Source organism: Harpia harpyja, chromosome 10 (genome assembly GCF_026419915.1).
Source record: "Harpia harpyja isolate bHarHar1 chromosome 10, bHarHar1 primary haplotype, whole genome shotgun sequence".
Lineage (NCBI taxonomy): Eukaryota > Metazoa > Chordata > Aves > Accipitriformes > Accipitridae > Harpia > Harpia harpyja.
In genome coordinates, this window is record NC_068949.1 from 37,302,072 (window position 1) to 37,319,596 (window position 17,525).

The 17,525-nt window shown below is 40.4% G+C and overlaps 1 protein-coding gene across 9 annotated transcripts in view; it reads right to left on the minus strand.

The window, feature by feature from the left end:
• Positions 1-243: 243 nt before the first annotated feature.
• The window catches only part of ABLIM1 (actin binding LIM protein 1), a 147,995-nt gene continuing 130,713 nt past the window's right edge, over positions 244-17,525 (minus strand). For 6 of the 9 annotated variants that reach the window (XM_052798382.1, XM_052798380.1, XM_052798378.1 and 3 more), the window contains 5 exons: positions 16,967-17,058; positions 16,734-16,830; positions 14,501-14,562; positions 14,133-14,193; positions 10,158-13,135 (listed from right to left, as the gene is read on the minus strand). In XM_052798382.1, the coding sequence (XP_052654342.1) occupies positions 13,098-13,135; positions 14,133-14,193; positions 14,501-14,562; positions 16,734-16,830; positions 16,967-17,058 (350 nt within the window). In that variant the 3' untranslated portion in view covers positions 10,158-13,097. Of the gene's footprint in view, positions 7,338-8,667; positions 8,749-10,157; positions 13,136-14,132; positions 14,194-14,500; positions 14,563-16,733; positions 16,831-16,966; positions 17,059-17,525 lie in introns of those variants that run through there. The other 3 variants (XM_052798385.1, XM_052798384.1, XM_052798386.1) reach the window with 1 other exon arrangement.

Below are 17,525 nucleotides of genomic sequence, written 5' to 3' on the forward strand. Positions count from 1 at the left end.
CTCCTACGTGGTTTCTATGAATATCTATTTCTAGTGACAAAGTTACAAGAAGTCTTGTGACCATTGTCAAACCTTCTGTGATAACTTCACTGAAGCTGTGTAACTGTTCATCTGTCCTGCTGTGGTCATTCATATCTCACCTCTCTCCTTCTTGAGAGCACATCCTGTTTTGTAAGAGGACTTTGATATAACTCTGCAAGATGAAAAAAAAGCCAAATAAATGAGGCAACATGAATCCAGCAATTAAGAATAAAGCTCCAAACTTTATTCATTGACTTGAATACAACAGTGATGCAGATTACAGTGGCACAGAAGTGCAATATGTGCTGTTTGCAGTATGACAGTGGAAACACTAATTGTACAGAACAGCAACCCAGCTCAACTTTTCATTATGCTTACAAGCAGACTTACTGTACAGACAAGACATTGATTCATTTTTACAGAGACTCAGAAAGAGAGCTGTCTCACAGATGAATGGAAAACACAGGGACACCTCCCCAAAATGCTCATTTGTAACATGTGGAGGGACAAGAAAAGAAGAATAAAATAATAAAAAATCCTATTGCCAAAATCTACTGATTTAAAGGGAAATATACCTTTGAAAAATTAGTTTCAGTTTCCAAAGCTTAAAAAAAACCAGCCCCCAGCTGTAAGGCCCCCTTACAGGAAGAGTTGTCAGCAACCACCAAGCTGCACTGCTTGGACAGGACTGATCCGGTAATGCAATACAGAGCTCCTTGCTGTGGGCATACACAGCAGTCAGAGACTTACCTGGGCTAGCCAGCTGAGAAAGAGCCTGCTCCAAAGCATGCAGATGTCAGTGAGAGGCTCCACTGATTTCAGTGTTTTGCATCTGGAGGGAAGTGCTTTCTGGAGGGTGTTCAGTGACAAAAGCCCAGGCAAGTGTCCAGTGGGACCTGTCAAAGCGCCTAAGGGAGCTAGAGACTCAGCCTGGTAAGGCACCGCTGGAATTCCCGTAGCTGCTTCTGCTGCTTGAAATGCTTCATTTCCTAATGCCTAGGAGCAAGGTCCCATGGGACTCAGCTTTGCAAGTCCTGGGAGCAACACTTGTATTAACTGTGGTGATCCTGACAAAACAGGTTACTGTTTGCCTTCAGTCATCTCTTTCTACCTCAAAAGAAAGACTGCAATGCACGTGGAAGTATTACTTCTTCACATGGACAAGCATTCTTTAGGAAATCATTAGCAGAAATCTTATTTCCTTGCTGGAAGCCCTTTGGGCAACAAATAATTCATTTTGCATACAGGCAAACAACATTAATGGCCAATTACATTCCCACTTCCTGCACTGATGCTTACATTAAAATTAATACTTATTCTCTCCCTGCCAAATGCGGGCATGACATAGTTCTTGCCAGCAGAGTTGTCTGACTAAAAACTCTGTATCTTTGCATTGTGATAGATTTTTTGTTTCTTATTTTATTAAGCACAAAAAAGGTGTATGGGAGAAATCACAAGGCAAAACCCACCAGCTAGAGCAGTCCTGCAACCCACAGTGATAAGGGTGTTTCTACATTAAAAGAGAAAGGCGCATTGTACTACTATCACAGTGCTCAGTAGCTCTCTCTAGATCTTTGTTACATAGCAATGGGGTAAAAACATACCGCATACTGTCAAGACCAGCCCTTGCTATGCATCTACCCTGAAGACTACACTGGACTCTAGCAGGTGTGTTGACAGGGCCAAAAAGTTTGACAGAGCATGAACTGGACCATGACCTGGGGCTAACTGAATGGGGAAGGGGGCTGTGGAGTCAAGCCCTAAGTGTCTCTCTGACATCGAAAGATGAGTGGCTTTTCAGGACAGATTAGTTGATTTTCCTATTTCCTGCACGTGTTCTATTGCATCATCATTATCATTGACTGGTGTTTTTCACTGCCATGGGTAACTTCCAGGATGTGGACATCCTCCTCCACAAACACATTCTGAAGGAAAGCAATGAATTGTGGAGTGGGAGAAAGGCCGGTTTCCACTTAGTCTGCTCTATGAGGCCACGGCCCAAATATGCCAAGATCTCCTCCTAAGTCAGGGTGAGCCAAGATAAGTCATTCCAAGAGGAGTTTGGAGGATGTTCGTATTTTTACTGGGTTGGGAGTTAATTTTTCTGTCACTTGTTATAACAGCTTCATACCATTGATGTCAGCATAGATGCTTGTTAGCCATGGGCTCCAAACTTGACTTCCACACAATTTGAAATAGGAACCGCAGGCTCATGCCCACATTTTCCTCTAAGTCTGCTAAACACGACCCTGGCAAACGCCGGAGAAATGAGCGTATGCCAGCCCTCCTCCTTCCCAGAACTTAATCCTTCTCCATCCATTGATATTACCTGTCCAGGAGAAGCATGGCTTGCAGAAAGGCATTTCACTTTAAAATGTGTCTAATTTCACCATAACAAACTTTTACAAAAGAGACTCCTCATGACCTCCCCTGAACAGCAGGACCTCTGAACTACACGGCTGAGAAAGGATTTCCCAATTGCAACAGGGAAAGGGCAGCAAGCACTTCAGTGCTAGGCCCACAGACTTAGGACTACAGGACTTTGTAAGGAGAGATGACATCTGTCTTGACAGAAATAAAAGCACTACTGGAGCCACAGAGCTATCTTGTCCCACACACAGCTATTAAGAAACTTACTGTTCTCCTAGTCTAACCTTTCACAGCACACTGCAGCTATGTCCATAATGCATCACAAGCCATATTTAATGAAAGGCTACTTACCAAACTGAAAACAACTATGTTTCTGAGATGCCTCTAAAACCTGTCTTAAATGACACCAGCATAAGATGATAATAAACAATTAAAGAAAAAAAAAAAGAAATTCTGTGAGCAAACTTCACAAGAACTTAACTCTTCTAGTTGTACAGAAAGTTTAGCAGGTTTGGGATAGGACACTGGCAGAGTTGAGATGCTGTTCCTGAACCGAGGCCACAAGAGATCACATTGCTTCATTGAGAAATAGTGGAGAGTTTAGTAATTTCCAAATCTGTTCTTCAAGTTGGCTTAATTCTACTATCTTCAGAGATGATGAACAACATATTTATTTCAACTTCTGACTCGCGGTAGGCTGGAGCTTATGCTAAGTTAAGGCACGGGTATAGAGGGTATGGCCAGCTGTTCCCACTGTAACACAGAACAGTTCCCTCCTTGTTCATATGGAAGTTATCAGACCAGTATCTGGAGCGGGCACAAAACCGAGTAAGTCAGATCTCTGGATTCCCTGTTAATATGAAGACTACTGCACAGGGTACTACCCTTCCATCTAAGCAGTGCCAGGGATGGGTGCTGCAAATGGTGACATACGCCTGAGGAGGCCTTTTAAATGATATCACTTGTGGCCAACCTGGCACTTCCATGATGTGGGAAACTGACCCTGCCTTTTGCACACTCAGTACATCTCAGGTATCCACAAGCGCCACAGATACAAGCACAGATGGAAGTGACAACCTTTCTAACTTACTGGACCACTATCTATTCAACACTACACACTATTTGGAAATTCCAGGTTAACTACTCACATAGTATCTCAACTCCAAATGGGGAGTGTGCGTGCTACATGTGCACCTGTGTTTGAGAACCTGCATGTGTACATAATCCCATTTTACACGTGTGATTATTTTGCAATGTTTTGACAGGTCCTTGCTCTTACATCACTCCTAAAGCAGAAAAGGGGGAAAAACAAGACAAAAGCAATCAGTTCTCAGTCCTCTTAGCAATGACATTCTGTTGACAGCACTGAGTTTGATGGGACTTTATCAGAAGCTCAAATGCTTTGCAGGAGATAGAAGAACGTAAGCATGTACTTAAGGCATATTCATAGAATCATAGAGTGGTTTGGGTTGCAAAGGACCTTTAAAGATCATCTAGTCCAACCCCTAACACATCTCAAGAGTATACTGAAGAGGAGAATTACAAAGAACTGCCCAAGAAAATGCTACTCGATAGATAACTAGGAAAATGATTCATTGCTTACATAGAAAATTCTCCCTGGGGCTACATTTTTGGTTTTATTAGGTGGGAAGACCAGATGAAAGAATAGAAAATGTTGCAGTGACAATTGCTAACAGCCCACTGCAGAAAACACACACACTCTGTGGCTGGATGCAGCATGGTTTTTATGGACAGGCGATCTCTTCGGGTGTGTCTACATGTAGATGGTTGGGATAATTAAGGGGAATTAACTGTAGGCATGAAATTGAAGCTCAGAAAACCCTTCATGTTCTTAATCAGAAATAAAGCAGTATTAAGTCTAGTGCAGAGGGCTGTGAACTGACTGAGTATGCTCCACTCCAGTGAGATGTGAACCAGCACTGGCCCAAAAATCCAGTTAGAGATTAATTGTTTCTGCAGCATCTAAACTGGCTTCTCTTCATTCCTTCCCAAGCCGCAATTGCAGTTTTAAATTCTCAGTTGATGAAACAGATACAAATTACCCTGTCATTCTTCACAGGCTAGGAGGTTGAGTTTGGGGGTTTTTTTTTGGTTTTTTTTTTACTTTTTTTTTTTTTTCTTTTGGAGAGGAGAGAGATGAGAGAAAACAACCTGGCTTAGTCATTTCTGAAATGACTGGGTAGCGTATTCATATATGCTGTGAGAAGTTCAATAGTGATCTAGAGATGGGGACAGAAAAACGCAGACTGGCAGCTCACATCCTTGAGAGAGCAAGTCTTCAGATCAAAAAGGTTTATTGTCAAGGAGACTTGGGCTAAAAGACCCGTGATGCCTACTGTGTTTGAGAGGCAGAAGCACAGTACTGTCTGTAGGTTGTGGGCTGGCAAAATTTGGAGAATCTTAATATTTAAGTGCATTAAAACTCAGTTAAGCCATCTCAAAGTTAAGCCACGCCTTGCAGGTGACAAACACTGAATTTCTGAGACTCCAGCATTCTCAAAGCCTGTGACTGTAAAACACTGCTGTTCTTTTGTTGTATGGATTTGGTTTCAGCAGTCACTTAAAAATGCATCTCAAACTGCCAGTGCCCCTAACATTCTCATCTACTTCTCAGTGTTTCTCTAAAACCCTTTCAGATGCTTGTTCTGAAAAATGAAGGAAAACATGTTGAACTGATCCTCGCTGCAATCTCAGTAACGTCCAGAGAGCTTACTCACAATTGAGTGTGTCACAGTGTTCACTGAGGGCTTCTTCTGTTCAGTGGGAACCGTGATGCTGTATCTGCACAGTAGCATATTCTCCAGCTTGTCCCATAGACTCACCATTCCCTTATGTCTAGGGACATGGAGCAGGTGCTGACCCCCTGTATCTGTCTCTTATATACTGAATTTTCAACTCAGATTTTATCAAAGGAACCACAGTGATCTGTTGCAACAGGACTTCCTAAACCAGCAAAGAAGAGGCAGGATTTGGGCTGTCCTGCACATTTCATGGTGAAGTGCCATTTGGTGATATAGAGAACTCAACACAGTTGTACTGAATCTCACAACTACACGGGACTGTTCCCCCTTCCTGACTTCCAGATTTTAACACCAATGTCTCATATAACAGAAAATACAAAGGTTCCGATGTCACCAGTGCCAAAAGTTTCTGCATTAAAAATGAAAACTTGATATTCTTTGACAGACACAGAACCTAAATGACCTTCTCCCATATCAGGAGACGGGCTCATTAGTGCAGTATACATTGGCAGTTAAGCACCAAGGAAGAGAAAAAGCTGACCTTGCAGCCGCAATGAATTCATTCAATTACTTTGGTGCTCATGTCCTCCTCTGTATAGGACTTGCCCAGAAGCAGTTAAGGTATATACAGGCAGTTTTTTTAAGCTGCAGCATATTGGAAGAAGACTGAAAGCAATAAGGAGTTCAATGCAGCTCAGAAACTGTCTTGCATGATTACTCTGTCTTCAAAAACCAAGTCAGGCACAAAGGGAAATAAAAATAACCAAGGCTGGAGCTTTGACACTTCAAGAGAGGGAAAAAAAAAAAAAAAAAGCCTGTGCCCTCTATTCCAAGCACAAGTGAAAAACTACATTAACTAAAAAGAGTGCTTGGCCCCATGCACTGTGCCGTATTGACAACAGCAACTGCAATTTAATCAAAAAGCCTCTATTGGCAGAGCATGGCACCTTGATGGTACCTTTTAATTCATAAACATTCCTCCCTAAGAGGGATGAATTTGTGTGTTAGCTTGCAGAGAACCATCTTCCCTGCTGATGTAAAATCCTACGACTCCACTGCAGTCTGATGAGCCGTACTAGTAATTACTAGCAGGGAGTCTGTCCCGAAATCTCTGGGTGCGAACCAGGGCACACTTAAAAAAGCATTTTCTCACTCTGTCACTCCCACCCTCATCCACCCATCTCCTGGACTGAACTACAAGAAAACTGACTCTTCTCCACCATTCCCATTACTTAAGTGATCTTAAATTATTCAAAGGACTGGTTAAGCTCCAGCCTTATTAATTCAAGCAGAAAGTGTGGAAGAGGGAAGACTGACAACACACAGCAATTCACGTCCTATATCCTAGCAAATATATACAAGGAGTCCATTTTCCAGAATTTCAACTGGTATGTACTGTAAGTGAGCAGAGTGCCCACATTTGCAGATTGTATCACATGAAGAAGATGCCATTTCAAAAGAGTGCCAGTTAGAAACAGTTGCGTGAAAGACCTAATGTGACCATGTAGATAAGTTACAAAGGGCTTCTCCTTCACTACAGAGCATCTATCTTCCTCTCCATATATATACACATATATACACATACATACACGCACACACATAGATAGATGGATAGTTATAAATACATGTGCGCACACACGCAAACACACATACATATATATATATTTTTTTATATATATATATATATATATATTCTTTTCCAGTTCTTGGAGTGGTTACAACTACTTTAGTCTACAAGGCATCCTAAGGGCACTTCCTGGCTCTAGCAATAAAGTCCATCATATTGTGGAGAGAAGTAAAGGGAATATCATTGAGGGAGAAGAACAGAACAGTTTCCTATCTTGTATAATATCATGTAACAGGTCGACACCTCTGAAAACTATCATTGTTGTTTCTGAGCCCAGATATTTTCTCCCTATGTTCCAGGAGGGCAAATGTTCATCTTGTTCAATTGCTGTGTACAGAGGTGCCATTATGTGATTTTCCCTTTTTGGTGGATAAGTAGTTGCTTCCAAATAGTTTGGACTGTATGATACAATATCATTTTTTGTTGGTTTGTTTAAAGGGAGATTAAAAGAGTTTTGCTTTTTTCTTCATGTCGTTGCGTCTCCAGAGAGGTAACTTGTCAAACTCCTGTATCGTCATGCCAAATATTTCTTGAAAAACTTCAGGTGCTAAGTGACGCTTTAAAACAAAAAAAACAAAAGGGAAGGGGGAAAAAAAAAAAAAGGAGAAAAGGCAATGGTCAGTCAAAGCTAAAGAAACACAACAGGAGATAGGAGTGCCTTAGGGATTTCATGTCACTATCACTGTGTAAGAGCCATTGCAGGAAATAATGCTGCTTTGGCAATACCCATATCCAAGTCCTCATGAACTCTTGTGCTCAACGAATCAATAAAATTTTGCAATTTGTTAAGTCTGAGAAGTTTGCAAAGGAAATCAGAAGAACTATTTCAGTTGCTGAATAAGCAAGAGACAGAAAAATGATTTGTCTGAAGTCACCCAACAAGCAGTGATAGACCAGAGAACAAAACCAGCTCCTGCACGTCCCTGTCCCAGGCTTTAGGCTAGTCACCTCTGCTTACATCTGGAAGTTCAAACAGACACTGGGTTTCAGGAGAGCTTTGCAGAGGAGCTGCAGGTTGACATGCTACATTTAAAATTTTGAGAAGGAAGACGTCTGGCCAGACTAACTGTCCAGCACATTTCTCTACTGCCAATGAAACATTTTTTGGTGCTGTCTTGTGCACAAGTTACTTCTTGTTCAGCCACTTTAGAGTGCACTGGATGGGGAAAGTGTCTCCCTGTGGCACTAATGTAACACACCGTTGAATTCTGATTAGTGATCACGTATCTACTAGTGCATAAAATGTGCATAAATGGTTACTTACCCAAATTTTTGTGGCCCCTTCCACTCACCTCCACAGAAGATTAACTAACTACAAATGACTTAAACATCCCCAGCCTTCCACTGGGCTGCTTAAGTTTTTCTGATCCACAAAGCTGTAAACAACTTTTATCTGTTGGCAGAGATTTAAATCCTCGGTTTTTTGGATATCAGTCAGTCTAACTAACTCACAGGACTCATGGATGACTTAAAGAAAGTTAGACTTTTGATCCTCCAGGATGGCTGACACTGACTCTTAGCTAAGAGATGATCCAAGAATAAACAAAGTATTGCTCCATTCCAACATGGATCCTATGACTACAAAGCACTTCCCCAATTTGGGGCTTTTTAACAAATTTACAAGTATATAATTAATTGCTTGAAAACATAAGGGGGTTGTGAGAAGCTCAGTCCATAAGCAGGGAGACAGAGATGTCAGACTCCTGGCCCAGCACTGTTTGTGGAGATGCAGCTGCTTCCTCCCCCTGTCTGACTCCTCTTTCCCTGCTTAGTGCTGAGAAATCTTCCCAGTCTAACAAGGACCCACACTTCAGTGTTTGAGCTTTCAAGTGTGCAACAACAAACAACTTCAGCAGGAAAGAGCATTTAGGAACTTGCTTCTCTTACCTCAAGCCTGGTTCTGTCTACATCTTTTAGTATTTTATTTCGCCCTCTGTTGGTCACCATGAGCATTTCATATGGAAAAATCTGTTAACAATGTATAAAAGGGGAAGAAAGAGATGTATTTATATTCTAAAGCAGAAAGAACAAAATGTCTCTCATTTTCATAACCACACAAACATTTGTTTTCCTTTTCAAAGGAAATCACAGCTTTTTTTCTTTTCTTTTTTTCCTAAAGTTGCACAAAAGACAAGCCAATCTGGACATAGCTAGAACTTGCTCAGTATCAAACTGTCTCATATTGTAGAGCCACTATGTACTTGCCCATTCTGCTGATTTTTATGGCATATATACTACAGCAGCTGGCTTTGGTCAGACAGAGTCCTCTCTAGTCAATATACTTTCTCATCCATCAATGTGTAAGTTTATTAAGGTAAATGTATTTGTCACTTACTGGTCTAACTGATGGTTGCCAAAGTGTAGACAGCTCTAAGGAAACAGACACTTAGTGGACTTTTAGAAGATGAAATAGATGGAAGTACATTAAAAAAGGCAGCAACTCCAAATAAGCAAGATATTAATTCGTGTGGGCTATGGCATTCAATAGAAGTCACTGCATGATTTTCTTTGCCTCTTTGGATAGTTAAAAAATTCAAACAACTGCCCACTGTGCTTGCTGGCTGTGCCATACATACATAGATTAAAGGAGATACTTCTGTAGACATATTTGTCTTATGCACCTTCATCTGCTTTAGAAAAGTATGTGTCTAGCACATTTCCCATTAACGTTTCCCTTGATTTCCCTTCACATTGCAAAGAATGTCCAGAACTTAAACATATCAGTTATTGGCCAATAATCTATTCCTGAAAGCATAAATGATTTTACTTTTGTTTTACGTGTACAGGTTCTTTGTTTGAAGTAAAATGTTTACTGTCAGTGGGTCTCAAATCAGTCTAATCCAACAGAAACAATGCTGCTTAGAAAGGATTTCAGAAAACCATGTGCCTTAAAATCAGTTTCTGGAATCATCCCTGGCAAATAAAACTCTGGTTTAGGATTTTTTTCCTTGGGCAGACACCTCCATAAATGCCTGGAATGACTTAGGAGAGCTCATGTTCTGACAGAGCCTCTCTATAGCCCTTCTCATTGCATGTCTCTGCTGAGTAGGAAAACAGCATTCCCAGTGAGGTCCTTGTCCAACCCCTACTGAAGTCAATGAAGTTTTTCTGCAGACTTCAGTGGCAATTGGCTCAGCCTTTACTGTTATTTACGGGTCTTGTTTTACTTGCCCACTGGGAACAAGAGCGAGACACCAAAACTCTCCTCGAGAGATAGTTGAGCTATTATCAAATGCTACTAATTCAATTGTTTTAACATCAGAAGAAATTGAACCTAATCAACTTTTGTGCAGTACTAGGCAATTAAGCTCATTCCATTGTCAACAATTATCCCAATGAACTTTACAGAAATATAATAAATAAGATTCAGGCATCAATGAACACACCACTGAGTTTATTGTAAGTAATAATAATTTAAATAACGTGTGCTTACATACCAATTTTAAGATAAGATTCTTAGGAGATTCTGACATTGTCACAATTGTACAATTAAGCCTATACTTTGAATTACATTGTTTATGTTTGATACTGGAAATGGCTACCATATACAGCATTATAGGAAACTAAAATGTAACTTTTCATATTTAAACAGGCAGAGTTTAAGTCAAAATCTACGGTCATAAGTACATTTTATATTTAGATATTCACAACAAGGCATGTCTCAATCTGGGGTGGCAGGATGCACAAATTCTGTCCTTTCTGGAGAACTGTTTGGTAAGATTTGGTCATTCTTAAGTTTACTGATTTTCACGTGTTTCATGCTGACTTTGAGTTGGCTTCTTTTACTTTATCAGGTTTAAGTTAGTGTTGGACCATTGACATGAATAAAAATACTGCCAATTCACACATGCTGAAGGTCTAGCATCACCCTTACAAACATCAACTGCAAGTGACCTATTGTCTCATGAAAATTCCCATAAATTTTATCACTAGTAATACTGACAGAATTTGTCACCCAAAATAACACTCCAAATCACCACGTGCAGCAGCAGCAGTAGTGGCTTTAAGAATTTCTATTGCACTGAAAAAGAAATTATTTGGAATAAAAAGTAGTATCTCAGGAGTTGAGGATGTCCCCAAGGTCTTATTTATATAATATATAAAAACACTTGTTAATATATATTGTACTGGGGTCTCAGCTCATAAAGCTAGGGTTATTGCTTTGTACAGTTTGTCTGGAGGTGACTCGGAAGCACAAGTAGTAATCTGGTTTGCAAAACGAGCTCCTCACTTAACTGCAGAAATGCTGATCTTTGTAACTTTGGCAAAATCATGATTTCTTGGAAGGTTCACCAGCAATACAGAAAGTTATCAGATTTAAAACACAGCCCTGGTTGAATCCCCTCTACATATTATGTTCATTTTTGACTCAGACATCTTGAGGCATAGCTGCAAACCCATTTTAATTTATATCTTAAATTATATTCAGCTGACATTGCCTCTTTTTCCAATAAATCTCCTGAAGAATTTCTTATATAGGGAATTCAACATTATTGAAAGGTGTCAGGCTAAGAGCGCTGAGAGCTAAAGAACAGATCCAGACAGACATGTAGGTATCTAACTTCCAATTTGTAACAAAGATCCATGTATTTCATTAATTTTTAAATTAAGACAGCCTCAACAGCATGTTGCGAGCCACAATATTCTGCATCACTTTTCCAGCCTGACAGATCTGAGACCTTCCCATCAAGTTTGGCCTGCTGTTTTGGCTAGTGAAAGCCTGACAGAGAACTAGCTATTGAGCATCTTCAGTATTTTCATTTTGTCTCTAGAAAAGCCTCCTTAACCCAAGAAGCATACCTGGGCTGCCCTCAGCCTGCCTGAGTACTGACATCTGTAACAGGCAAAGTCCAGAACAAAGGGAGAGGTTTGGCACAGAAGGAGCAGGGACTGAGGTGAGGTAAAGAAAAACAGGGGAACTAAGATATTTCCCATATTTTATCTGCATTTCACAGTCAAATCTTCACTGTCTTGAAGGAAAGTGAATAACATCTGCACTTGCCTTTGGCTCCAACATGTTAGGCATAGATACTCCTCTGTCCATTCTCATTCCAGGGACATGACCATCCGGAAGGGACTGCATCAGATACAGGTATACATCAGACACACAGGTTACACACACAGAGGGTAAAGGCACTCAAGTAGTGGTGAAAACAAAGGTGACTTCGCTCTAAGACTTCCTTCAAGTCTTAATATTTAGTCTTATCATATAGATCATTGCCATGGCTACTGTTTACTACTTCTGTGAGGCATGCGGAGGGATCCTTCGATCCTCTCTGCCACCACAGCCTTCTGTCACTGCTAAGGCTAGCGATAGCTCCCCACTGAGCCTACCAACATCACTTCCCAGGTAGACCTCTGGACCCCAAGAGAGTGGTGGGCCCTTTCCCACCCCAGTGACTAAGTAGGGTTCTTCTCTGGACAAATAATCAGAAGTATTAATTCAGATCCCACCCAACAGCATACAAAGCACTCTTAACACCTCTGGGCTTTCCTTCCTGTCACTTACTGTATCAGCTGAGATACTTTTTTTTTTGTCTCTACAATGGGACATTTTTACTATGACCACAAACAGGCATAGGGTAAAAAGGTGCTGTTTTGACACAGGTACTGTTCCTAACGAAGTAACATTTTGAGCACAATACATGGACAACTCCTCTCTCCTCCCATAATGTTATTCTCTTTCCAATCATCATGATTTTGATACACCATTAACAAAATTATCCAAGCAATTAAACCCTTTCTTAAATTGCCATTTTATATTGTGATTGTGCTAAGGAGCCAGCCAGACTCAAACCATTCTGGAAAAAGCCCTGCGACCAGAATTTGGAATAAAAGGGTTTATATTTGAAAGCACACCTCTTACTGGCTCATCTGTAATGGCAGCACTGTAGAAAACTACTGATCAGCCATCTTGTCTGGAGAGCAAATTTCATGGTAAAAATGAGGAGTTTAAGGCTCCTGGTATGGAAGAAAATTGCCTCCAGAAGAGACTTTATGTCTCTGGGGTCGGTATGAGAGGCTGGAAATAAACCCACCCTCAGCTGTCCAGAGAGGACTATTACAGATAACTCATGTATCAACAGACAGTGGATTTTACAGAGCAAGTCACAGAACTGGTGTGAACTGTCTCAACCCAGCTCTGGGGAGGTAACAAGGAAGAATCTGAGGCTGTGCCTGTTTTTTTGTTGATAAGAATCTACATTGGTGATTATGCTTAAACATGCAGGAAAATCAAAGCTATTGTCTTAAGAAACCCTTCCCTGCAGCAGAAATTCAGACTTCAACAAGAAAAGCAGATGCTTTTAGTTCTGTTGTCAGTTGATTGATGAAAACCCGTACTCTACCTGGAAATCTGAAAAGCAAAAGAGAAATCTCATCAGTTTTAGAGTGTGGAAGAACAGGAATCTGTCACAATCTACCAGATAATCCTTGTGTCTTCTGGTTCACCTGATCTTTTCAAAATCCCACCCAATTCTCTAAGGCCAGCAACCTTCCTACTTTTGTACTTTGTAAAGAGTCAAACGCTCCCAATATTGCAGCCCTTTTCATTTCGAGCAGGCTTCTCATTCAGGAAAATCAAGTCACTTTTGAAATATTAAGAAACACAAAACCACAATCAAGTGATTAAATAGCCAACTAAAATTCAAATGTGTAGAGCAGGGTTCACCTCACCTAACCTCTCCATCAGGTAGCTGTCTAGATTCCTCCACAGCCTATAAAGAGACACAAGCAGCAACAGAAGATGCCTGATCATAGGGTATCTAAGATGGTTGGGATCAATCTCACTTTGGTGATAACTAGCCTCCCTCTCTCTCAGCTCAAACCATTTCAAAACATTAACTCTCAAAGTTTCATAACTTTCATAAATATTAATTGTCAGTTTTTATTAGGCAATGACTGATACCTAGCTCAAAGTCATAATGAAAATCATGAGCAGCAACAGGGATTGGAAGGCATTATCCTCCTTTCTTCACTGTGGCACGTTCTTTCAGACTGTGCAGTGGATGGTAATTTTCAGAGAAAGAAAACACCATAACAGAACTCAGTACATATTCCTGATAATATACACGTTACCTGCTTTCCACGTGCACCAATGCTAAAGCACTCCCTTGGCATAAACAAGGATCAGCTCCACATAGCAGATTTATCAAAATAAACCCAAACTTTTTAATAGGTATTTGCAGAGTTTGAGTTAATTGTTGAGTTTACCAGAGGAAGCTACAACATACTGAGCAAATGCAAAGTAACCACATCCACAACCTTAAAATAAAACAGCAGAAATAATCAAACATGTTCAGTAATGAAGTGGCATCTAAAGAGGCTCCTCTTTTAGGTAAAGTTAGCCTTACCTCTAACACCACCACTCACATCCCCATAGCTGTTGTACTGACCAAAATCTGTAGACACCGGCTGTAAGAGGAAAAGAGGGACATGCACATAAATTCACATTTCATGACTTCACAAGCAGGTTGGTATATGGGGAGAAATAAATTCCTTTAAGCCTTTTATTTCCCCCTCAATTTTCACAACGTTTCTTGCGTTGCTTTCTTGCCTTTTTAACAATATAGTTTGTGGGAAGGGAAATTAAGTTTTGTCTGACTTCAGATGGTCTTATAAAAAACCTTGATCAAACTGAAAATCCAATACAGTTAATATGGAAATAAATACCATGGATAATTAAATCCACCTTTGCTTCTCAAAATCACCATCTCCTTACCCTGTGAAGTCCATTTTTTCCATAGCCAGGGAGAGAAGAGGTTTTGGAGGCTGAAGCATGTGCTGTTGAATGAGGAAGGGAAAAATCTTTTACTGGAAACATCCCATGAAAACTCAAAACCAGTAACATTTGAGGAATCAACTGGCATAAAAAACACAATTAAAAGAACTAAGCATATACATAACCAACTAAGACACACTGACTTTAAGAAAGTAACATCTCAGCCCCAAACACATCACAACCTTCCACACATTGTGAAAGTTACATGCAGCTTTATCATGCCATGGTGGTAGGTCATCAAGAAAGGACACTGTGATTTTGCCAGGCTCAAAATCAAAGTAGTCTCCACTGAGTTGAAAGTAACGCTCAAGGATCAGAAAAAAGAGCAAAAATAACTTTTTAGTCCTCAGCTAGATAAAGTATTGCTGCGCATCTTATAATGGGACCAAGGTAAAGAACAAGGAGAATCTAAGATCAGCAGTATTTGACTGGATAGGTTCCTTGTTAAGTCTCCCATGCAGGTCCATTCAATTCCACTCTCATAAGTGGCACACGTGGTTTATGTATTATTATACCCTCTGAACCTTTCATGAATTTCCTTTCTATTCTTTCTACTGCAACTATTATTGCACTCATGCTCCCAGCTTCTGCTGCAGCACAAGCCAAGATACATATGACTAGCGTACTACATCCTCTCTGTATTCACGTTTCAGTTTGCTATTTTTTTCTACAAAGGAGAAAAGGCTATTAGTTTTAGTCCTGTAACACTGTAATTGACAGATGTTTTGGTACTGACTTCAAGAGGAGAATGATCAGAATGGGCAGTGCTGAGTGAATTCAAACAAGTTTGAGAATTTGGCATTCTGATCCGAAATTATAGTTATCCTGCACATGTGACACTTCTGAGAACATGACATGATTCAACAGAGCTCTGTGACCCCTGCTTTCATCTGAAATGAAAATGAAATAAGGTATGTAGGGGCATTCAACTTAGTATTTGCACCAACCTCAGACATGGCATGAGCAAGACAAAGACAACGTGGGAATGTCAAGGGTGTGTTTTCAAATACAGATAAAAAGATGGATAAATAGAAGGATTGTCAGCATAATGATCAATAGCACCGCTAGAGTTAATACAGCTCCTTCTGACAAGATCCTCCACATAGGAATGCAATTTTTGGCTTTTTAAATGTTATTTTTATGACAGAAGGGCATGGAACGTAGAACTTGAGGCACTGATGTTGCCAGCAATAAGCAGCTTTGGGAAAGGTACCACTGATTCCACAAAAGGCAACTGATGACTGCACTGATTATGACTGCAGAGAGGGATGGACACATCTCCAATAAAGGAGTTCTCCAACCTGTGCTAAGGTTAATAAAAAGTCATAAGCTCTGAGTTGAGCAGGTAGACTCTGGCCCTGTAAAAATTACAGACAGTGAGGGAGAGCCACAGACATTCTCTCCAAGACCATAAATAGAGGCAACACACTTATACAACAGGGCACACAAGGAAATCTTAGTTTGCTTGGCAGCTACTCCAGTGGATGACTCCAAAGAGACTCATCTTGTCCCTTCTTGGCTCGAAGTACAGTTGCTGTGCTACAATGGCAGGTGGATGAAGACAGTGAAACAAAACCCCCAAACCCTTCTCTGGAGATCCGAGAAGGCCACAGATGTATATCAAAATCTGCAATGAGGCCAAGAATCTGAGCCACCAATTAACCAAAGTTGACTTTTGTGCTTTTGCTCTGGAACAGAATACACCCAATCAAAATGTCAGCCAAGGCCGAAACACTAGCTGTGTTCGGAATATGCAGCCCCATTGGTAAATGTTGCTGATTTTCTGTCCCTGGGAGGATAGATTAAACAGTGATAGGAACCACCAGTTTAAGCAAAATGTGTTATTGTAATTTAATAACCCAGCCCATCAGCATGCGTGTGATGTGATAGTCACTGAATATTTTAGCTCACTGCTTATCTATATTAGAAAATCTCCTCAAAATTGCCTGAAAATTCTCAACCTCATATTTCTTCTAATTAAAAAACAACTACAACACTCCTCCCGTCACCAAAACCAGCTAATAAATTAGGCCACTCTTTGAGGGGAGAATACCACACATACACATATGAAGCAGTCTTCCCAATGGTCTCTTCTGGGAGACCGCTTGATATGTGTATATGTGGTGTTCATTATCCACTGTTCATTATTAGCTTTATTGCCTACATGTATTACCTGGAGAATCGTAACGACTGGCAGAAAGGGCTGACCTATCTCGACTCTCCTTTTCCATCTCTTCTTTCAATATCAGTTGTCCCAGACCAGAGTTGAGCTATTAAATGGCAATTAAAAAAAATATATCAATAAAATAAAGCTGATCGGGGCATTAGTAGAAATTGCTTGCAGAAAACAAAGGGGCACTTTTTGGGTGGTGTTCAGAAACGGCATGAAGACAAGCTTATAACCACCTTCATGAGCTGCTCCTCCTGCAGCTGCCGGCGTCTCTGTAGCTCCTCATCATCTTCCTCTCTTCCACTTGATCTGCGTCTCATGTCAGCTCCTGCTTCCATAAAACCACAGTACAGAGAGAGCTTTGTGTATCAGTTCAACTGCAGCTTGAAGATTTCAGTGCTAGTTCAAAGTACTGGTCAGTTTGATTTACTGTATAAACAAAGCAGTATTCTCTTACAGACTCAAAAGACTTTTTCAAAACTCAATCTTAATAAAACTCACTCAGATAGCCTGCCCTATGGCTATCAGGCTTCTTATAACATTAAGAAGTTAAACCGCACGCGAGTTCCAAACCAAGCAACGGTCCTGGACGCAAAAGCCATGAATCAATGTAATAGAAAAAAGGAGCTTAGATTGCTAGTTCTGGAACCATGGGGTTTAATGGCACCAGTAACTGTATCAGTGGCTGGAAACATAAAGTCTGATTTACATTTATACTTCTATCTAGACTCAGAAAAGTAAATCTGAATTAGTATTTCAAATGGAAAATTAAACTACATTAATCTCCTAAATGGG